The sequence below is a fragment of the Penicillium brevicompactum genome, assembly GCF_028827555.1.
Source record: "Penicillium brevicompactum strain IBT 35665 chromosome Unknown utg000009l_segment0_segment0, whole genome shotgun sequence".
Classification (NCBI taxonomy): Eukaryota; Fungi; Ascomycota; class Eurotiomycetes; order Eurotiales; family Aspergillaceae; genus Penicillium; species Penicillium brevicompactum.
In genome coordinates, this window is record NW_026623212.1 from 38,355 (window position 1) to 60,673 (window position 22,319).

General features: G+C 51.2%; 9 protein-coding genes across 9 annotated transcripts; 6 read left to right on the plus strand and 3 right to left on the minus strand.

The window, feature by feature from the left end:
- Positions 1–635: 635 nt before the first annotated feature.
- Positions 636–2,456, plus strand: N7506_011466 (uncharacterized protein; the record flags this gene model as incomplete). Its single annotated transcript, XM_056960757.1, has 1 exon — positions 636–2,456. One exon carries the CDS (start codon positions 636–638, stop codon positions 2,454–2,456), a length of 1,821 nt encoding a protein of 606 aa, XP_056805291.1.
- A 564-nt stretch (positions 2,457–3,020) lies between these two features.
- Positions 3,021–4,780, plus strand: N7506_011467 (uncharacterized protein; the record flags this gene model as incomplete). Its single annotated transcript, XM_056960758.1, has 4 exons — positions 3,021–3,071; positions 3,177–3,975; positions 4,140–4,278; positions 4,366–4,780. 4 exons carry the CDS (start codon positions 3,021–3,023, stop codon positions 4,778–4,780), a joined length of 1,404 nt encoding a protein of 467 aa, XP_056805292.1.
- A 339-nt stretch (positions 4,781–5,119) lies between these two features.
- On the minus strand, positions 5,120–5,950 carry N7506_011468 (DUF3425 domain-containing protein; the record flags this gene model as incomplete). The annotated part of the gene is made up of 2 exons (XM_056960759.1): positions 5,120–5,772; positions 5,821–5,950. 2 exons carry the CDS (start codon positions 5,948–5,950, stop codon positions 5,120–5,122), a joined length of 783 nt encoding a protein of 260 aa, XP_056805293.1.
- Positions 5,951–6,440: 490 nt separating this feature from the next.
- N7506_011469 (acetate--CoA ligase) lies at positions 6,441–8,743 on the minus strand (the record flags this gene model as incomplete). The annotated part of the gene is made up of 6 exons (XM_056960760.1): positions 6,441–6,500; positions 6,556–6,830; positions 6,884–7,013; positions 7,065–7,325; positions 7,387–8,631; positions 8,705–8,743. 6 exons carry the CDS (start codon positions 8,741–8,743, stop codon positions 6,441–6,443), a joined length of 2,010 nt encoding a protein of 669 aa, XP_056805294.1.
- Positions 8,744–10,671: 1,928 nt separating this feature from the next.
- On the minus strand, positions 10,672–13,313 carry N7506_011470 (fungal specific transcription factor domain-containing protein; the record flags this gene model as incomplete). The annotated part of the gene is made up of 5 exons (XM_056960761.1): positions 10,672–11,365; positions 11,418–12,230; positions 12,284–12,592; positions 12,664–12,897; positions 13,078–13,313. The coding sequence occupies 5 exons, from the start codon at positions 13,311–13,313 to the stop codon at positions 10,672–10,674; spliced, it is 2,286 nt and encodes a 761-aa protein (XP_056805295.1).
- Positions 13,314–13,473: 160 nt separating this feature from the next.
- On the plus strand, positions 13,474–14,848 carry N7506_011471 (putative oxalate/formate antiporter; the record flags this gene model as incomplete). The annotated part of the gene is made up of 3 exons (XM_056960762.1): positions 13,474–13,747; positions 13,800–13,892; positions 13,941–14,848. The coding sequence occupies 3 exons, from the start codon at positions 13,474–13,476 to the stop codon at positions 14,846–14,848; spliced, it is 1,275 nt and encodes a 424-aa protein (XP_056805296.1).
- A 1,627-nt stretch (positions 14,849–16,475) lies between these two features.
- Positions 16,476–18,006, plus strand: N7506_011472 (M20 family metallo-hydrolase; the record flags this gene model as incomplete). The annotated part of the gene is made up of 4 exons (XM_056960763.1): positions 16,476–16,636; positions 16,686–17,003; positions 17,057–17,884; positions 17,934–18,006. The coding sequence occupies 4 exons, from the start codon at positions 16,476–16,478 to the stop codon at positions 18,004–18,006; spliced, it is 1,380 nt and encodes a 459-aa protein (XP_056805297.1).
- A 531-nt stretch (positions 18,007–18,537) lies between these two features.
- Positions 18,538–20,799, plus strand: N7506_011473 (putative diaminopropionate ammonia-lyase; the record flags this gene model as incomplete). Its single annotated transcript, XM_056960764.1, has 1 exon — positions 18,538–20,799. The coding sequence occupies one exon, from the start codon at positions 18,538–18,540 to the stop codon at positions 20,797–20,799; it is 2,262 nt and encodes a 753-aa protein (XP_056805298.1).
- Positions 20,800–21,224: 425 nt separating this feature from the next.
- Positions 21,225–22,256, plus strand: N7506_011474 (uncharacterized protein; the record flags this gene model as incomplete). Its single annotated transcript, XM_056960765.1, has 1 exon — positions 21,225–22,256. The coding sequence occupies one exon, from the start codon at positions 21,225–21,227 to the stop codon at positions 22,254–22,256; it is 1,032 nt and encodes a 343-aa protein (XP_056805299.1).
- Between the last annotated feature and the right edge of the window lie 63 nt (positions 22,257–22,319).

The window sequence follows — 22,319 nt, forward strand, 5'->3', positions numbered from 1 at the left end:
ACCGCACACATTTCACAATCTCCATCTCCGGTTTTTTTGTTTTTTTTTTTAACTCCCCCTTTTTTTTCTCCTTTGCTTCCTTGTTCTTGCGGGGCTGGATCAAGTTCATTCAGAAGTGAAGCGGAGTGCAAAATGACTTGCATTTCATCACTCCTGAATGAGGCCTGTTCCTTCTGTGGTAGGCTATCCTGACGCCACGCACTCAGCTTCTTCGAAGCACGGAGCCAAGCTTCTATGGACGGTTTGTTTCAACGGGGGTTGACAATCACCGAAACTGGGGAGAGAATCATAATGAAGCCCAAAGTTTAAATTTAGGGTGAACCCGCAGAAGCTTAAATGAGCCAAGCAGGAACCTTATATCAAATAAACAGGCAGTATTAAGCACTCCGTAGTGTGTACGGAGTACTCCGTGCAGAGTAATAAAGTAGTAGTTTAAATGCTTCGATCTTCCCAAGTGGGGCTAACCTCCACGGATTCTGGTTTCCGCAGTCCACAGCGAATGCCGTCAATAATTTGCTTAAATTCAGTCCTAGTGACGTTCCTGTCTCCACCCCATTTCACATTCGAAAACTTTTCCAACATGAATATTCATTGTGCGTTTCTTCCAGGCGAAGCAGTCGTTGTCCAAGTGCAAAATGGCGCATCGAGATTTCAATGACAAGAAAGGCTTCCGAGTCGCGGAGGAGGAAGTGGGAACCCCAGGCTCAGCTTTGACACCATCAACAACCCACGAGACAAGAAGTTCTTACGATCTCGAGACTTCTGAAAATGCCGCCGAGTTACAAAAAGCACCTACCACGAGGAGCCGCCGGGACTCACACATGGGCGAGGCCCTGGAGAACCTCTCGCGCAGCTATTCTGTCAACGGAAATGTCGAACACGAACTGGAAAACGTGTCTTCCCGCCGCATGGAGCGCACTGGAACTCGCCGTTCGGCTAGGTATCCTTCGCCATCCCGAATGCCCGACCTGGACGAAGAAATCAATGGTCCAGCCAACTTCAAGTCTCAAGGCGTGCCTCCTGAGCTTGGTAGTTTCACGGCGGAGGTAATCTTCGTTCTGGTCTGCTCCGCTGGTCTTTTGCTGTATTCTTTCTTCCTTGGCGATATCACGGTCAACCAAGAAGAATGCAAGCGCGCGCTTGGTATCAGCAACAGCGAGCTCCCTTGGCTGATCGGCTCGTTCACTCTTCCGCTCAGTCTTTCGGTAGTGGTCTCCGGATCGCTCAATGACTTGAGTCCGCCCAGAACCCTCATGATTGGGGCATTCGCTTGGCTGACCATTTGGAACGTGGTGGGTGTATTCTCAATAACCCCCAGTAGGGCAATTCTGTTTTATATGGTGCGTGCGATGCAAGGCCTTGCTGTCGGCGTTCTCGTATCTGGGTCAATGAGCATTCTCGGTCGTGTATACACGCCAGGCCTTCGAAAGAACCGAGTATTCTCTGCCATGTCAGCAACGGCTCCGTTTGGTTTCTGGCTTGGTGGAATCCAGGGTGGCGCGTTGAAGTCATACCTTTATTGGATCTTTGGTTCCAATGCCATCATCTGCGCACTTTGCCTCGTGGCCGCTTGGCTCACTATGCCCTCGCTACGCCCAGTCGCTGATGTTGCCGGTGGCGACGTGCCCACTATTCGCGAATTCGACTTCATCGGAGCAACGGTTATTGCGACCGGCTGTGTGTTGGTTCTTTTCGGACTCACCCAGGGCTCCGTGGTCATGTGGGTACCCTACACATATGCCTTGGTCATCGTTGGTATTCTCCTGGTCATTGCCTTCTTCTTTATCGAGCGCTGGGTGAAGCGACCGCTTATCCCAAATGGACTCTGGAAAATCAAAGGCTTCACGCCTCTGATGATCGCATACTTCATTGGATACGGAGGCTTCCAGGGTGGGTGGCAGTTCTACGCAGTTCAATTCTGGCTCCGGATTCAGGAAAACAGTCCTCTCACGGTCGCTCTTTACCTTCTACCTAACGCCATTGTGGGAGTGTTAGCGACCTGGGTTGTGAGCCGGACTTTGCACATCATCCCCGGACACTACATCTACTTTACTGCAATGGTTGCTTTTGCGATGGGGCCTGTCTTTTTCCTTCCGCAAACCCCAAACACATCATACTGGCCACTCTCCTTTCCTGGGGTGGCACTCGTCACGTTCGGGCCAGACCTCTCTTTTGCAGCAGCGTCAATTTATATCACTAGCAACGTGCCTCGATCCTACCAGGGCAGTGCTGGGAGCTTGCTGGTCACAATGCAAAATCTGAGCTCAGCCGTGATGACCGCCGTGGCAGATGCAATCGGCACAAAGGTAGACCAGGGACCGGATGGCAATATTGGACTCAAAGGCATCCATGCCATATGGTGGTTCGCGCTTGCTTGTGAGGTTATCGCGGCATTGATCACATTGACGTGGGTCAGAATCCCAAAGGAAGAGGAGAAGAAGGAGCATGTGACCTGATGGGGGGCCATGATCTCTACTGAGGCCGAAAGTGATTATAGTTACGATTGAATGAAAGGTACCCTGGATTCCGACATATCTGCAATCTCTGTCCGACGGGATTTGCTCGAATTTATGTCACCTACAGCGAGATACTATAAATTTGGAAACTGGAGTAGACTTCCACGCATAACACCGAATTGTTTCATCGAGTCCACGAGTCTTGACAAGGTAGACGGAACTCGGACAACTTACCGATTTCAATTGCGCACAGGGGTGCACCCCGATTTGAGTCGGCATTGGGTCCGATCACCTCCATGGGGCCAATCGGGGCATGGTGTAGGGCGTATGTTCCTTTAAGGCGCCGTGTGGGGCATGTCCTGTGTAGGGCGTGGTGTGGGGTTTGTCTGCTCTGACAGCATTGATAGGAAGGGGATCTCACGAGAAGTTTCTTTCATGTGTTGCATCAGGTGTGCTTTTTCTGTATACTGCTAGCGACCATTCACAACGGTGTCTTGCCGCTCATCTCTCCAACCATCCTGGAACGCTCCTTGGGCTCAAGAGCCAAGTCCTATCTTCCGAGTGATGCTTTTGGAGACGTCTGTGGGGTATCGTGATCCTGTCAGCCTCTCGCCTGTAAGTACAAGTCATTCACCCAGACAGTGTAACTTTCAACCCGCTCATTCGCGCGCCGTCCTCAAAATCTGGAAACGGAACTAACCCCGGACTCGATTTGTTTAGCTCAGGAAAGTTCACATCGTGCTCGCAGGAATTCTCTTCATATTCAACAGTGCATTCGGCTCGTCGCTGCCATCGGGAGCTCACGATGCAATCGCAGACTACTTCCACCTCGCCCACGACGACACGAAACTGGTACTTCCAAACTCGCTTTACCTCGCTGGATTCGCGATTGGCCCACTCATATTTGGACCTCTAAGTGAGCATGTCGGTCGAAAGCCCGTCTTGATCGGCACCTTCAGCGGATATCTCATCTTCACCATGGCATGTGCCCTGTCCCCAAATTTTCCCGCTCTGCTTGTGTTCCGTCTTCTGGCTGGCCTCAACGCAGCGTCGCCTAATGCTGTCATTGGAGGACTATATGCAGACATCTTGGACGACCCCAAGACGAGAGGAATTGCAATGGCTTTATTCATGGTCGTGACAGCATTTGGTCCTCAACTGGCACCTCTTGTCTCTGGTTTTGTTTCTGAAGTCTCCTGGCGCTGGGCGTTTTGGGTGGGCTTGGCCGCCGGGGGTGTGGGATACCCGTTGATTGTATTCATTCCCGAGACGTATGTACCGGTCTTGAAAAAAAGACATGCGCAAAAGATGGCTCGACTGGGGGTGAGGGACCCGACACTGGATGAAGGGATTCGTTCGCGAGGTATAGCACTTGAGACAGACGGTGTGTTGCAAATCTTCTTGCGACCGTTCAAGATGATTGTGACCGAACCGATTCTTTTGTTTGCATCGCTATTCATGGGCTTTACGTATGCGCTGTTTTACCTCTATTTCCAGGCGTATCCATTGATCTTCCAAGGTAGGAGCTGTCAATTGGTTGCTCGATATGTGATGAAGCAGAGGATAACATTGGTCCCTAGATTTGTATAAGCTATCGCCCGGAGTAGCAGGCCTTGCATTTTTACCCAGTATGACAGCCACTCCCCCAACTGATCGGAGTCACTGCTCACGTCAAATTGATAGTCAGCGTGGGAGCATTGGTATCATTTTCGCTTTTCTTGGCATATGGATCCTGGCATTCGAAGGCCGTTCAGCGGGGCAAGGAGTGGGCTATGCAGGAGGAATACAGACGCCTGCCACTCGCGGCGCTCGGCGCACCCTTGTGAGTTTCACCCAGGCGCGCGAGTGGCCGTGTTCCCTCGATTCCACCTCGACCCGCGCTCTTCTATCTAGATACTGATTTCTGCAGACTCCCAATCGCTCTCTTCTGGCTGGGATGGACATCCAAGGCATCGATTCATCCCGTGGTTCCCATAATGTCTGGTTTACTTTTTGGCATTGGATACATTCTCATCTTCATGGCCATGATCAACTATTTGACAGATGCTTATAAGCAGTATTCTGCATCTGCGCAGGCTGCTGCTAGCACTTTGCGATCTTGCTTCGCTGTATGTCTGCCGTTGGCCACAAATTCACTGTACGGGAACCTCGGAATCAATTGGGCGAGTTCGATTTTGGCATTTGTTGCCATCCTGCTCGCCGTGATCCCGTTTGTCTTTATCCGGTATGGGCAGTGGATTCGAAGCCATAGTCCATTTTCTCAGCGGGTGATGAAGGGGCAGTTGGCTGGTGAGAGCCCAGTGGAAGGTGATCCCGTTCTCTGAATATTTCAGATTGCAGGTTGCAGATTGTATCGACCAGGAGAAAGAAACCCTTGGAACCTCACCGGAGATAAGAGACTGAACGCCGTGGGTTAACAGTGGGTCTGCGCCATTTTGATTGGCTGTGAATGTCGAATTTAATATTTAGGCTCAGCTAGCGCTGTCAGCAGCCTGCATTAGCGTCTCCGATCTAGGAAATCCATAAAAATCAATTCTACTCAAACGGACCATGGCAAAATCAGCGGTTGGAACAGGCTTGATAGATTGATTCCATCACGTTTCAAATATATCGAAATATGAGTTTTTCCCCTCGACGCGCGCGCCAGGTATTGGTTGCGTTCATCAATTCAGGACAACCCCGAATGACCCACTGCCACTTCTTAATGAATGCCTCGGTGACCTCCCAATTGCGCACATCCGAAGGCTCCCCCACACCAGTAACCCAGCGTCTATACTTGATTCCCCCCAGAATCCCATGATATCATGACAAAGTTGTTCATCATCCCACTCTTCTCCTGCTTCGATCAGATTATCGCGCATTTTCGGTAATGGGAAGAAATCGAGCCATGGATGATGAGGTTTGGTTTTTTGGACCCGGGTAGGCTGAAGGTTCTGGGGAATCCGACTTAGTTGATCTGGGGTTTGCGAGTCTTGCGGTAGTGCCGTGCTGAATTTTGAAACAGCATCGTCGGGCCACCAGGTCTCCGACCAACCGATCATCTTTATATTTTGGGCGAAAGCTCGAAAGACATTGACCTTGGTCAGGGTCATGAGGTGATCAGCAGTCGGGTCGCCGCGAGCGTAGCTTTCAATCGCTGATTTTGCAAATCGATCGAGTAGATGGTGTATTGCTGAGGGACTGCCACAGACGTTCGGTGGGGGATCAATTTGCGTAGTGTCTTCCGCTTTGACGGTGACGGTAGAGACCGAACGTGGTGACAGTATCAAACTCTTGGGATGAACATCCTTGGACGATTGAATGCGCTTGCGTTTGCCTACCAAATGTTAACTCGAATCGCATTTAGGCGCAAACAGCAGCTTACGGTAAGCCCTCTGGTTGATACGATTCTGACGCCGCCGACGTTCAGCTGGATCACTCAATCCAGACCAGGTATCATCTTCGGGATCATCGGAGGTGGACTTAGAGGTGATGCTGGGTGTGGGATCCGTCATCGTGTCAGCACTAGCTGTGTGGATAGTACGGAGTACATGCAACGGGTTAAAAGCAACGGCCCCGGAGATTTGCCGGGGATCGCCACTTGATTGCTAAGCAGATGGTATTACATAAGATATCTTGAAAGGGAAAATCGATCGATCTCGTTTCAATGCGGTGCTTCATGCGCAAGTGTCCGGTCGATATTCGGCCAGGACATCATCAAAATGTGGTGGTTTGAGGAACTTCGAGGGTTTAGGAATACTTCAACACATTGGTGTCGGGTTGCGATAAATCAGTTACCATGTGCAATGTAATCTAAGAGCAGAATACTATTCACGTCGCTTCATAGCGAGCCAAGGGAATCTCAAGTACAAAGTGATCCAAATCGCGAAAAAGAAAAGAGAAAGGGAAACAGCCTGCCGGTCCAGAACAAATAGTTACCAACCAGACCTTCGTATTTCATCCGAAATTTTGCTGCCATGTCATTATCATCAATTGCGTGCCCTTTTATTTGCGGGCAGCGTGAACCGTCTCAATGATCTTGTCCACGACGCTGGGGTCAGACAACTGCGAAAGAGTTAGATGTTTGAGATCGACTAGAGATGGTATTATATGCTCTTACCGTTGAAGTGTCACCAAGACTGTCTTCTTCGCCACTCAGGATCTTGCGCAGAATACGGCGCATGATCTTGCCACTGCGAGTTTTGGGGAGGTCCTCGACGACAAACACAGCCTTCGGGGCGGCGAAAGGTCCAATGGATTTGCGGACCTGCATACTCAAGTCCTTGCGAATTTGCTCGGTGGTCTCGTTACCCTCCTTCAGAGCAACAAAGGCGTTCACTGCTTGGCCTGTGAGTTCATCGGTGATACCGACGACGGCGGCCTCAGCAACGGAAGCTAGACAGTATGAGCGGTTGTCATGTCAAAGGGCAGGGACACAAGCGACTTACGGTGCTCGAGGAGAGCGGCTTCGATCTCGGCGGTGGACAGACGGTGGCCAGACACGTTGACGACATCGTCAACACGGCCCCGAATCCAGTAGTAACCATCGTGGTCACGACCAGCGCCATCTCCGGTGAACTGTCCCGGTCAGTTTCTCATTATTACAAGTCGAGTTGGCAATTTCCTTACGTAGTATCCCTTGTACACATTCAGGTAGGTGTCCATGTACCGCTTGTGGGCACCCCAAACGGTGCGGGCCATGCTAGGCCAGGGCTGCTTGAACGCGAGAACGCCCTCCACATCGTTGCCCAAAATCTCCTCTCCGGAGACAGGGTCGATGATGGCCGGCTCGATACCGAAGAAGGGCAGCGAAGCACTGCCGGGCTTGGTGGGGGTAATACCGCCAAGGGGAGTGATGACGTTGGAGCCAGTCTCAGTCTGCCAGTAGGTCTAGATGAGTCAAAGTTAGCGGATCCGACTTTTCAAAATTCTAGGGGCTTGCAAAACGAACGTCGCAAATGTGCGCTTCCTCCTTGCCGACCGCTTCAAAGTACCACTTCCACACCTCTGCAGCAATTGGCTCTCCAACAGAGCCAAGGATACGAAGGCTGTGCATCTTGTGGTGAATGTGTTCATCTCCGGCGCGCTTAAGCAAACGCAGGGCGGTGGGCGCAACGTAAAACTGGGTGACGTCGTGTTTGTCGATTACATCCCAGTAGCGGGAGAAGTTGGGGTAGGCGGGGGTACTTTCAAACACCACGGTGGCACAGCCAAGGAGCAATGGAGCGTACACGACATAGGTGTGACCGGTAATCCAACCGACATCGCCACCACAGAAGTAGCGGTCGTCGTCGTGGATGTCGAACACGTACTTGCCGGTCATAGCGGCACCCAGCAGGTATCCGGCCGTGGTGTGCATCACACCCTTGGGCTTTCCGGTGGAGCCCGATGTGTACAGAAGGAAGAGAGGGTCCTCGGAGCTCACGGGCTCCGGGGCGAGGTAGTTGGGGTACTTCTCGACCTCCTCGTGCCACCAGATATCACGGCCTTCGGTCCAGGGCACCTCGGCGCCGGTGCGCTTGTACACCAGCACCGTGTGCACATCGGGGCATTGCTTCATGGCCTCGTCGACGATCTTCTTCGTACCAATGACCTTGCCACCACGCTTACCCTCGTCAGAGGTTATGACGACTTTGGAGGAAGCATCGAGGACGCGGTCCCGGAGGGAATCGGAGGAGAAACCGGCGAAGACGACGGAGTGCACGGCACCAATGCGGGAGCAGGCCAGGAAGGCGATGACGGCCTCGGGAATCATGGGCAGGTAAATACCAACGGTGTCGCCCTTCTTCACACCTCGCTCCTTGAGCGTCCAGGCCACACGAGAGACCTCGCGCATCAGCTCTCCGTAGGTGATCTTGCGACCCTCGTTGGGCTCGTCCGCCTCGTAGATAATGGCGACCTTGTCCGGGTTCTTGAGGGCGTGGCGGTCCACGCAGTTGTATGATGCGTTCAGGCGACCCTCGACGAACCAGGCATTGTCGCCATTTTCGAATGAGCCGTGGTGTGTAGTTTGAAAGTCCTTGTCGAATGTGAGGAGCTCGCGGGCCATGCGGGCCCAGAAGGTGTCGGGGCTGCGGATTGATTCATCGTAGAGCTCCTTGTACTCGTTGATATCCTTCAGGTGGGTACCGGTGGGGTGCTTATCGTGGAATGCCTTGGGGACATGGAATGTGTCGACATCATGGGCCTCGTGGACCTGCGACAGAGGGGTCTTAGAAACAATTGCCCACGGGGAAAGATTTCGCGATTGAAAGTGGGGGGAGACTTACCACTGCGGGCTTGGGAGGCTGAACAGGACCGTCCGACATGATTGCGGGAGGGTCAATGGTCAATGGAAGGTGTACAATGCACAGAGGAAGTGAGGACTAAAGCTGTGAAAGGTGAGTGACCGAATTTCAAGTGCGACCGAAATCCGAGTGCCAGTTGGTTGGGAGGAGGCGAAGGTGGGATGAAGCGGGAAGAGCTGAGAATGGTGGGGGGAACCTAAACTTACAGTGACCTTTTTTCCCTTCCGTTTAGCAGTCAGAAAAAATAAGAGCAGAAAAGAATTGAAGGAGAATTAGGGGCGAGGCGACGCATTAGTAGTCGAAAGTCGAAGTGGAGGGCAGTTGCTACCTATCCGGAGTGGCCCGTGCGCCGTACAATACGCAGACGGCCGTTCCTTTTGGCCTCGTCCTTTTGGCTCTTTACGCTCTTTTGGACTCTCCGGTCGACTATCTACGGGGTACACAGAGTCAATTATCTCTCTTTGATTTCTCCCTCACTATATTATCCCCCATTTTCCCTCTTCACTTTCTGTTTCTCCCGTATAAAGTCGACGCATCTGTCAGATGTCTTCCGTTGCCCCGGGTAAGCCCAGCGCGACGGCACTTGACTAAGATCAGCCTATTGGTGTTCGAAGGAGTTCCCGGATGACGAACCCTTTGTCCGAATCTCAACCCCGCTAACTTGGCTTAGCCAAGGCCCGGGGTCATCACGGGCCAGGGGAGGGCGGGCCACAGGAGAGGCTAAGTACGGAGTATAGTATGCTTCCATTGCCCGGTTGCCCTCGGTTTGAAGTGACCTTGGTCTTCACCTTGGCCTTCACCTCGGACATGATGTCAGGGTTCCCAATTTCCAGCGAAAGTCAACTTGCCTCACCTCTCGCCCAACTCTGTGGACTCCTCTCGTTTGCTCATTTGCTCCGGGGGAGCTCACGAGACCGGATTGCGGGGTGATTCCTGCTTAGTCAGCCCCCGAAAACAGCCTGGAAGCCGGGGGCTTTGCTTGTTGGTTCGCGTCAAATCGAGCCGAGTCTTTTTTTTTTTTTTTTTTTTGACTCTCTTTTCTTCCTTCTTTTTGGTCTTGACCTGGGGCAATCTGGCTTTGCTCGACCTATGGGATCATTGGAGCATACGGCACTTATGTACTTATGTACGGAGTACATAATACGAGACTCTCGTCGCAAGGCTTGCCCCTCTTTCAATACACTAGCCACTAGTCTTCATCTAGGTAATATGCCAACGGGATATTAGCATTATTAGCTTTGCATTGTGCATTGTGGGGAGTGGAGAATCTGCCAGGTTTTTATTAGCAATTTAGCATTGAGTATGTCTCACTGGCTCCGGCTTGGGATTAAAACATTGCACATCCCAACTAAAAAAGCTGTCTATATAATGTACATTGAATTATTAAATTCCTATAGTCAAGCGTAGTTTTAGGAGAAAACTTCCCACGTGAGGGCTCCAAGTGCTACGTGGCAGCACGAGGTGGTAATTGTCCCGGGATCTTCACTGTAACTGTAACTACGAGCCCCGAAGATCACTGGGATAGCGCGAACCTCCTGCACCTACTCTGCAACTAAGGAAAAAAGGTTGCTTAAGATCCACTCCCTCCCACTTCGCTTCCCAACAGATTTTCATGCGGCACCGCATGAAAATCTGGAATGAGAAAAAAAAAGAACAGATGGGCCCGTACTCCGTATCCGATACGTGCATTCGGACAACAAAGTCGAGCGGGGAGGATCCGAACATCCCTGCCAATGGCGATGAAGCAATAGCTGACACCCATTCGATAATTGTGGGACAACCCTCGCGATCCACCGCGAACCAACATTGTGCTGTGTGTGTGTGGAAGTTTCCCGAGAAAATGCCGGATTAAGTCCCCAGCGCCCGGCCCAACAACGTTTCCAACTTATATTCAGGGACAGCCTCCGACGTCGCACATTTTCAACCATTTTCACCAATTATAGAACTTATCATTGGTCACTGCGCTCAACGGCTTCTCGGACATGATTCGGCAGGAAGAAGTTCCTGGTCAGACCCATCCAGTGTGGCCCGTTCAGTCTGACGAGCGCCAGGTCCATCATTTGGCTTTGATTACGAACGAGTGCCTGTCGCCACATATCGACCAGTCCCCTCGCCCGAACGGCATGTTCTTTCGAGGGCGCTTGGACAACAAGGAGCATCATGAAGCTGGAAACCGTGGCGAATCCGATCCGACACCAAGAGAACCAGAACGCGGAGAGGTCGCAGGGCATTCGCAGTACCGACCGAAGCATCGTTGCCGCGCAATTTTCGGCCGCTTTGAGCACCGCGTTCCCAGTGTTGTTATCAATGGCGGGGACGGGGTCGATCTCTTCCGCCGAGATGATCTCGGCAATGTAGTCGTCCACCATGGTTTCCAGACTGTCCTGGGGCTCTTCGAAGAGGCGTGGCGGCGCAGCTGAGCGCACCATCGGTCGGAGGAGCGCACGAAAGATGAACACTTCGAGCAGGATGTAGGCGAAGTGGAGACAGCTCGATTGATTGCTGAGGAGGACGGAATTCTCTTGGTGGCGGAGGTAAAGCGGAAGATGTGAGTACCATTCCTTCAGCTTTGCCAGAAGCGCACGCGCTGTTTGAAGAGACTCGGGAAAGTCAGATGAGAGACGTTGAGCCGCGCGTAAAGAACTGGGACATGAATCAGTATACCGACGCCTCACAGTCTGGCGGGGAAACTAACAAGAGGCGATGTTGGACCTCATCAACAAGACAAGCCAAACGAGCAAAACTTTCAAATTGGGGTGCACAGGAAGCAGACTGCATGTGACTGTCGGGCGAAGACACCTGCGTGTCGATGCAAAAATCGTCGTCGTCGAGCTCCGTCACGTCCCACTCATCCTGCCGAATGTATGGTGGCCGGCCCATCAGCAAGCTGCGCCACTTTTCTTCGGCATATAGAGCCCACCACAGTCTCCTGCGCAGGCGTCGTTCCCATGCCGGTCGACCCATCGGTCGACACTCTAATTGAAGACCAAGGGAGGTCGCTAATCCAACCAGCATGCCGACGAACGACCACATGAACGGGCTGTCAGCAACAGCACTTTGGCTCCCGTGCTGCTGCTTGTGAAGGTATAAGAGTCCCGCTTGCAGAACTGCCAAATGGGGGGTGTGAATCTCTTCCATTATCATCTCGAATGCTATTCGCCATAGTTGATCTGTCGGTGGCGTGGCGTATGCATTAAGAACACTAAGGTATTCATCCAATTTGATGAACGGTTGAGCGGAGGCGTAGATAGCTGCCAGAAGGAGCACAGGTATGGTCTGTAACATGTCTGCTTCGGGGACTTGGCGTAAATGTGTGAGTCCGAAGTTGGATCGTGATATGACGGGCAAAGTAGGAAAAACAAATTTCATGAACCTGTATAAAGTCAGATGCTGGATCGATGGACTGTAGATGATCATGAAAGCGGCATAGGTAAAATGCAGCATGATCAAATGCGCGAGAGGTCTGAGGGCACCGTAACGTACAACGAAAAGAGTCTTTTTCCACACTCTGGAGATACCAACGAATTTAGCTGATCTCTCCGTGATGTAATACTGGGATACTTGGTTGTCTCTTTAGCTGCATCATACAGCTCATCCGCCGAGACAAGGAAGTGCACAGGTATCTTCTCATCCCGAGGCACACCGCCAGCGTTACGGAAATGCACTTGGTGGAAAAGAAGAAACCCATACTCATCGAACTTGCAATGTCGCAACAGCCATGGGTCTGATTCACCTGATGCGCCGATAAGTTGTGACGACACACCTTTGAGCAAGTCCAGTGTTTGGATAGCCTGAGGTGTTGGCCGCTCCGGTAGGTGAAAGTCCGATTGCAGAGGAAGCAGGAAATCACCAGCCGGGTCGTTAATCAAGCTCGAATCATAGTTGATGACTGATTCTGGTCCGATGGGGGTAGTAGATGTGGTATATCGGTTCACTCCCACCGGGGAAGATTGCTCACTTCTCCCGTGCCTCGCGTCGGAATCTGGAGCAGGTTCAATTTGTGGTAAAGGATTTGAGCCGAGCCGATTAAAGCTGCAGGGTGATGATTTGGTTTGGCAACGTTGACAACTTCTTCCCTGATCTGCTTCGCATCGAAGCTTTTTGCGACGACATTGATCGCACGGTGGATGACGTTTAGACCGGTAGGGCCGCCCGGTGTCCGAAGGAATAGGGGTCTTTGGGGAGAACTCCATGCTCAGAACGTCCACGCATATAGTGGGGAGAGATCGGCGAGCAGATATAGAATGCGGCGAACACCTCTACTCTTCTCTGAGAGAATTTGGGCATCAATTCGGAACCTTCGGTCAACTGATGGCCTGACTTGTTTCGGCGTCACTGACCACAGCACTCCTTACGGTGAAATTTTGAATGCACGGTGGCTTTCTGCATTCGACAATTTGCGCAAGCTATACAGATCGGCAAAGATATGAGTCTGGAACAGTGGGACAGCCTTGAGTCCGCCGAATGTCAGGACGGCTCGGCCAATCACAAAGCGATTATGCCGTGAATTTCTAAGCCAGCCAGAAACGGCCAATAGACGCTTGATTTGGCCGATTGCTCCACTTTCATAGTGGGCCCTGGGGCTGTCCATGGAGAGTTGGGTCGGAATTTCGACTCAAACGACATATGATAACATTGGACCTTGGGTGCCATTGATCTTGCTCTGCAGCTGCTGAATTCTCACATAAATGCCGCCCGCCTTGGTTCATCCTGTAAGTTTTCTAAAACTCCTAATCATCGGTCCCTCAGGCATGTTACCAACACAAGAAGCCACCGACCTCAACCCTGCATCCGAGACTCTGGAAACTCGAAAGAATGACAATTACCCAGAAGGAGGTCTACAGGCATGGTCTGTGGTTGTTGGAGCATGGTGTGCAATGATCCCTTCGATGGGGTTGTTGAACAGCTTGGGTATTCTTCATGCTTGGACAAGCACCCATCAGCTCAAGGAGTATTCCGAATCAAGCATCGGTTGGATATTTGGAGCATATGGATTTTTTTTGTACCTCGCAGGGGCACAAGCAGGTAAGCACCATCCTAATGGTGTAGATTTTCACCTGCTGATGATGTGATCCAGGGCCTATCTTCGATGCCTTTGGTCCCAGATACGTGATACTCCCAGGATCTATTGGCATAGTCATATCCATGGTGTGCTTTAGCTTCAGCAAAGGTAGTTATCATAGCTCCTGTGGTTCGGACAAGCACTGACAATGTCAAGAGTACTACCAGATATTCCTCTCCTTCAGTGTTCTTGGGGGACTATCTGCCTGCACACTTTTCACACCCGCCATAGCTGCGATCGGACACTGGTTCAATATCCGTCGTGGACTGGCTACGGGCGTTGCATGCACCGCTGGCGGCATTGGTGGGGTCATATTTCCTCTCATCATTCTCTTCGCTGCCCCCAGAATTGGGTTCGGATGGGCGATCCGTATCATCGCACTCTTATGTGCAATACTGTGCACAGCTGCGCAACTTTTGTTGAAGACAAGGCTACCTCCGAACACAAAAGCTGGCGCGTCTGTGGATTTCCGCGCACTGAAGGACATCAAGTATGCCTCCACCACTGCGGCTATATTTTTGGTCGAGTTCGCTGTTTTCATACCAATGACATATATTTCGTCATATGGAGTGTACAAGGGAATGGATAAAACCATTGCCTACCTTCTTGTTCCCTTTTTGAACCTAGGTGCGATCCCTGGTAGATTTCTTCCGGGGCTTGTGGCCGATCGCATGGGTCGCTTCAACGTTATGATATTGACATCATTGGTTTGCTCAATGCTGACGCTCGCGCTATGGTTTGAGGCCGGAAGTGACTCGGCATCGATCATCTGTTATGCAGTTCTCTTTGGCTTCTGGAGCGGTGCCGCCATCAGCCTAACACCGGTGTGCATCTCTCAGGTGTGCGCCACGGAGGATTACGGGAAAAGAAACGGCACCACGTTTACGATTGTAAGTGTTGGAACACTGCTTGGCATTCCAATCGCTGGTGCGATTCAAGAACTAAATGGTGGTGGGTATTGGGGGTTGATAGTGTTTGGCGGCGTGCTGTATTTGGCGTCCACTGGGGCATTCATTATTGCCCGGGGTATTTGTGCTGGGTGGTCGGTCAGGCTCCGGTTTTAGAGAACGTCAAATATTGCATGGATGCAAAGAAGGGAGCACCTGGGTATAGAACTACGTACCAATACAATCAACTAATGTCCTCCGGGGGTCAGACCCAGAATATACTGGTGAACGAAGCCCTTGGAAAGCATACGAGGCAGGAATTAGGTACCAAAGATCCATGAACATTCCAAGATTTAGCCTTCAAACCCGCCTATGTATTGGAACGAGGTAGGACATGGCGGTCGTGACACTTCAATGAAGATCATCCCCATATTTTGTCATGATACGTGTATGGACATCGGCGACCCCCGACAGGGAAATCACACGAGGTGTCATGATAGATGAAGATCGCAAAGTTAAAATACCACACTGAAGCCTATAGGGGAGGTATATAGACTTGCCATTTCCCAAGCGATTCTTGAAATCATCGTTTCATCATCACAGGATCCGTTACATGTCAAAGAGACGATCTGAACAAGCTTGAAGCATCAGGAGCAAGATACTTCTGTATCCCAGTCAGAAACCACAATGACGGGCAAAGAAATGAGCAACAACATCAAGACCAAGGTCCGATCTTTCTTGTCTCCTAATGAGGAGAGATCGAAAACATCTGAAACGAGAACATACCCGTAAGGTGTTCTCATGTTTGTGACGTCATTTCCTCTGACTTGGCCTCAGTAACTCTAGAGTGACTTGCTACGCGTATACTATTTCTGCTCCTTACAACGGTATCCTCTGATCTGTGATCGCTTTGTTCCAAAGATATTGACCATACCAGGAGATCAATGTTTTGGTTCTTGTTGCCGAGGCAAGGGTTATTCCCGGTAGCCTACGTGATTCCGTGAATAAATGACTATTTTTGGGGGGGTGGAGTATCCAGGGCTATAAGGGCAACTCTGGGCATCTTTGACAGTATTGCGCTTCAATGAGCTTCTCATGTATTTACAACGGCGCACATCCCCGTGACTCCATTACGCTACTGAAATTATATACAATGCTTTCAAATACAAATACAAACAGGATATTGGAAGACATGGATGGGACCTCCAAAAACTTAAAAGTTGAAAGAACTGAAAGTGGCACTTCCGAGCACCTGGGCAGTAATGGTCATATTTATATCCCGAGGTCCCTGCTGTCTACCTAGTACTCCGTACCTACCCCTGCATGAAACTTCCTCAAAGCGCTTTCAAGACTTTGAATATGTCTAAAACATCTGGCCAACGACGAAAATAGCCCCAAGATTGGATCTCATATTTCTTCGTACAAATTATCATATGGTTGTGCCACACATTTGACGATCAAGAGGGCAGATCGATGGATGTCGCGGGAAGGCGTTCCCGCGAGTCGACTTTTCCCCCTCGGCTTCAATTGGTTCCCACCTTGGGACGCTCCACCAAAATCCATCTCAAAGACATTTTGGCTAGTCATTCTAGCTTCGGCGTGCGTCTCCACCTGTTGTGAGAAGGCGCGCTTGTGGTATGAGTAGCAAGGGATAATAGGGACATCTGATAGGTCGACATTCTATCCAAGAAAACCATTCCCTTTTGTGCTAATGATATAAAGCTTCAGTTCTGTTTCAACATTTCTGTTTTGGCCCATCGCGCCCGTCACGTTCTAGACAAGAATCATTTGTCATTGCTACAATATGTACGGCAAACGCGCAACGCGCGCCCTTCATTCCAACGTCCGGCAGTTCTCCACTACAAGCAGACTCCAAGCGTCATCGGGACTTGAAATCAACGGCGAGAGGTTATGGAATACATTGCACAATACCTGTGAATGGGGAGCCACACATCGATATGGCGAGTATGTATGAGTCCTCCAGTCCGACGAACATGAGCTGACATCACAGCAGGAAATCCACAGACACGGGCATGGCCCGTTTGACGCTTACCGATGACGATGCTCGTGTGCGCAAGTGGTTTGCCGCAGAAGTTCAAAAGCTAGGCTGCTCTCTATCTATCGACCAAATGGGCAACATGTTCGCGAGGCAGTCTGGTCGACTCAACTCGGCTGCTCCAATGATCGCGATGGGAAGCCATCTTGACACCCAGCCTCGAGGTGGCAGGTATGATGGTATTCTCGGCGTAATGGCCGCCCTGGAGGTCCTCCGTACAATGAAGGAAAACGACTTCCAGACAAACTATGACGTTGGGGTGGTGAACTGGACCAAGTAAGAGTCAACATCCCTGCCATTTTATATTGAGACTGATGTCGAGCCTACAGCGAGGAAGGTGCACGATTTCCGAAGTCCATGTGCTCATCTGGTGTTTGGGCTGGTGCTATCCCCATACAAACGGCCTGGAATCTGCGTGATATTCATGATTCCAATGTGACCCTCCGCTCCGAGCTCGAAAGGCACGGATACCTGGGCGACATTGCTTGCTCCAGCGATCCCGCAACCGGATACCCGCTTGGTGCCCATTTCGAGTTACATATCGAGCAAGGTCCGATTCTCCCAGAGAATAACCGATCCATTGGTGTTGTTCGTGGAGCCCAGGGATACCGCTGGATGACTATGACAGTACACGGGAAAGACGCCCATACTGGAACCACACCGTTCAGCGCTCGTCAGGACCCCTTGCTTGCATCCTCAAGGATGATTGCGGCTTCACATGATATTGCCAAGAAACATGATGCCCTGGCATCTACAGGCATTATCAAGGTTCCATCCAATGCATCCACTAACACCGTTTCATCACAAGTGACCTTTACACTTGACATACGACACCCACAAGATAGTGTGGTTCACACTGTGCAAGAGGAATGTCTCAAGGCGTTTGATTACATCGCATCCCAGGATGGGAAGGGTGTGTCCTTTGATTGGACTCTGGATACGGACTCTCCCGCCGTCAAGTTCGATGATGACTGTGTGGCTTCCATCCAGGCAGCTGCAGATCAGCTGGTTGGTCGGGAGCAATCGATGCTCATGACCAGTGGCGCGGGCCATGATACCGTGTATACTAGTCAACATTGTCCCTCAGCGATGATCTTTGTCCCTTGCCGAGATGGCGTCAGTCATCACCCGACGGAGTACTGTAGCCCACAGGATTGGTAAGTGCTATCGTACCCTCGACTGGGAACTGAATTCTGACAAAACCAGTGCTCTCGGTACCCAGGCTCTTCTGGAAGCTGTTGTACACTACGATCAGTTCCAGGCCAGCAAGCAACAATAAACTAACTATGTCGATGAAGACTAGGTCCGCGGGCGCGGGCGTTGAGTAATTTGCTCCGACACTGTTCAATTGCGTACGTAGCTCAGGAGAACCATCAAGTCAAAATTGAAAGAAAAAGACCATTCCTACGGTGGCCCATGGATTACATCAATCCTTTCCCCAATAGTCATATTGATGTGGTAACTGCAATGACTATCGAAAGTAATGTTGACGTCGATAAGATCGACTCACTGTGCCTCTGTAGCGGCCCATAAAAACTAGCGACCAAAGAAGACATTCAATTAGACTGACTCGAAATTGAAAAATCTGTAACTATTGTTCACGATGTTCCGAGGTTGGAGCGAGAATGGGGTGGAGAGGAAAAAAGGGTTGTCCTCAGAAGGCGCAGCGGACGCCTAAATTGTTAATTCCGACGGCATGTAGCCAGAAGGCGCAATGTCCTTAGAAGGCTCAGTTTACCACGACTAAATATGCTAAACATAAAGTCTGCAGTATGCCATAAAGATAAAAAAACATACGGAGTACTTTGAAATGTCATCTCGCCGACCCATCTTTTTCAACCCCGCGGCTGCGGATGAGCGCATCACCTCCCCACAAATCCAAGGCCTCACACAGTTCCACCAATCATTCCCCAACTATGCCTCAACACCGCTAGTCGAGCTTCCTGGACTCGCCAAAGAACTGGGCGTTCGCTCTGTGTTTGTGAAGGATGAGAGCAACAGGTTTGGCCTGCCCTCCTTCAAAGTTCTAGGCGCGTCCTGGGGATGTTTCCGAGCGGTCGCAACGCAACTCGGGCTGTCTGCAGCAATCTCGCTCCAGGAGTTATCCCTTCAAGCTCAAAATGCTTCCATCGCTCTGACAACTGCCTCTATGGGAAACCATGGAAGGGCGGTCGCATTCATGGCGCGGCTGCTCGGTATTGAGGCGCGTATTTTCGTCCCTCGATCGCTGAACCAGGGCACTCGCGATCTCATCGCTAGCGAAGGAGCTAGTATTGTTGTCGTCCAAGGCGACTATGATCAGGCCGTACAGGCGGCTCTACAAGAGAGTCTAGCACAGAATGTTCTTCTCATTCAGGATACTGCATTTGAAGGATATAACGATGTTCCTGCGTGGATTGTGGAGGGATACTCCACTATGATGAAAGAAGTTCAAGATGAGCTCACCGGCCGTGGAATATCAGCTAGCGTGATAGTCACCCCCGTTGGCGTGGGTAGTCTTGCCCATGCAGTGGTCAAGCACTGCAAGTCGCAGAGTGACCCCATATCCGTCATCGCTGTAGAGCCAGATACTGCAGCATGTCTATCTTCCAGCTTGAACACCGGAAAGTCAGTCACAGTGCAGAGCTCTGAGACTATCATGGATGGTATGGACTGTGGCACTGTATCATCTTCTGCGTGGCCTGATCTTCAACGGTCAGTCGACGCCTGTGTTACAGTCTCATCCTACGAGAGCCATCGCGCACTTCAATACCTCCAATTCAATGCTATGAATGCCGGCCCTTGTGGAGGCGCATCCCTAGCTGGTTTACGCCGTCTGGCTACGTCAAAGGAGGCTTCACTATTGAATGGGGATTCTGTTGTAGTCCTTCTCAGCACCGAAGGGGCCCGTCCATACACCACCCCGAAGGATGTCTCCGTTGACGATGCGGTCGGCCTAACTCAAGCCCTCACTCAAATCAACTCCTCGAATCCGACACTTTCCGTAACAGACGGAGTGGGAGAGAATGAGATCGCCAATTACCTGGCAGCCTGGTTTTCCCATCGAGATATCGAGTACCACTGGATTGAAAAGGTCACAGGACGACCCTCTCTTGTTGGAATTATCCGCGGCACTGGGGGCGGAAGATCGCTCATGTTCAATGGTCATACAGATACTGTCAGCCTGACTACCTACGAGACTGATCCTCTTTCTGGTTCGATCGGAATGAAGGACGGAAAGGATGTTGTCTTCGGACGCGGCTGTTTGGATATGAAAGGTGGCCTTGCAGCAGGATTAGCAGCTCTCGCGGCGACAAAGGCCAGTGGTCGTTTGCCTCGAGGTGACGTGATCGTTGCTGCTGTTTCGGATGAGGAGGACAACTCTCAAGGAACGCAGGACGTGATCGAGGCTGGCTGGCGTGCCGACGGGGCTGTGTTCCCGGAACCAACACAGGGAGCAATCTTGACTGCCCACAAGGGTTTCATTTGGATTGACGTGGAGATCCTGGGAGTGGCTGCCCATGGATCCGATCCCTCATCGGGAGAAGATGCAATCCTTCATGCCGGAGCTTTCCTACAAGCCCTGGAGCAATATCAATCACAGTTGCCTGTTGATGATCTTTTGGGTCAAGGATCTTTACACTGTGGTATAATCCGGGGTGGTGAAGAGCCATCGTCCTACCCGAGCAACTGCACCATCACAATCGAATTCCGCACAGTCCCTGCGCAAACGGAACAGACCCTTCTTACAGATATGGCGGCATTGTTAAAGGACATCGCACAAAAGAATCCTCGATTCAAATACGCTGAACCGCGCATCACCATGATGCGTCCCACGCAGAAGGTGGCTGCCGACCACCCGTTTGTGCAGACTGCTGTTTCATCTGCGTCTTCAATTCTAGGCAATGAACCTCTTGTGAAAAGTGGCCCATTCTGGACTGATGCGGCGTTCTTTGGTGCCGTTGGCGTCCCTTCGATCGTCTATGGGCCTGCAGGAGAAGGACTGCATGCTAAGGAGGAATGGGTTGAGGTTGAAAGTCTCCAGCAGTTTGAGAAGGTGTTCACTCAGCTTGTCAAAGACTTTTGCTACTGAGGAGGCATTGCAATTTCGAGACACATGTATGCTCATAATACAAGGATGTATCTAGATACCCAGCTTAGCACAAAGACTTCGGGATTTCATGACCAACCAACCTGGCATGTTAGGTCCTAGTACTCCATCCGGATTCCAACCTTAAAAGGTTCCTGCTTTGTACTTCAAAGCAAGCTCTCATCCCGTTTTATCAATCACCAGAATTTGACTCAATAAAATAAGGGACACAAGGCGGTTTTGAAATCGTTTATTCACTTTTGCATAGAATTTGATAAACATTGAAAGATTCAAGTTGGTACATTCCTGAGGCTGAGCCCACATGTGGCTAGTGCGCTTATCACCACGGGACCACTGACATGTCAACTTTGTCCTTGACTCAACACCTTCCATTTTATCCATCTCCTTTACCTTTTCCCCTTTGCACAATGTCGGAAGAATCGCCAGCTCAGCGATCCGCGCGCCTGCGCCGTGAGCGCCGCGAGGCCAAAATCAAGGAAGGAGGCTCAGCCCGCCTGGACAAGATCACGAGCTTGAGCGGACGCACAACACAGCCAGGTATGGATCCTCCGGTTCAAGGACTCTCAAAGCAGATGTCCCCTCCCCACTATACAATTGTGGATGCTAACAGGCCACCAGAACGCGAAGAAGCATCCCCGTCGCCCCAACCTCTAGGTCCGCAATCCCAGCTTCGCGCCTCACCCGCCCCGCAGCCAGACATGGAATCCCCAGAAGCCATCCGTGCTCAACAAGAAGCCTTTTTCTCAATGCTCCGTCAATCTGCGCCAGATCCGAGCCAAGGAATACACCCAGATCCCCAAGCCCCGAATTCCATGCAAGCACAACAGGACATGTTCCGCGCAATGCTTAGACAATCTGCCCCCGAACAAGGAGCTGGAGCGGGCACAGGCCCGGAAGAGGAGGATCCTACTATCAAGCTCCTGAATTCTCTCATGGGCGCCATGCCAGGTGGTGACCCAAGTGCCGCGGGAGCGGGAGCAACTCCAGGCTCAGGCGCAGGCGCAGGAGCCCCCGGTCTCGGCTCCTCGCTTCCAGCCATTGCAACAATGCTCGGCGTGCCGCCTTTCCTGGCAAACATGCTTGGCGGACTCGGGGGAGCGGCGCCGACGGAAGCTGAACAGAAGCGTGCGATTGTCTGGAAGACACTGCATACCATCTTTGCGTTGGCGGTTGCTGGGTACTTGCTATTTATCATTGGGGCCTCGGTTGCATTGTTTGGTAGCTCGCCGCCTCCGCCTGCCACAGCGCAGAGTCCATTCGCTATATTTGTCACTGGAGAATTAATCTTGACAGGCGGCAAGGCCTTGTTTGGTGGTAAATCTGGGATGGGGATGGCGGTGCAGTTGTTCCGTGATGTAGTGAGAGATGGAAGCATTGTGCTGTTCATGCTTGGCATGGGGACTTGGTATCATCCTGAGTGGCAGGCTGTAGAGCAATAGAGTATGGCAATTACGATCAGAAGGATATCAATATCATGTCTATCATGTCTATCATTACTTCGT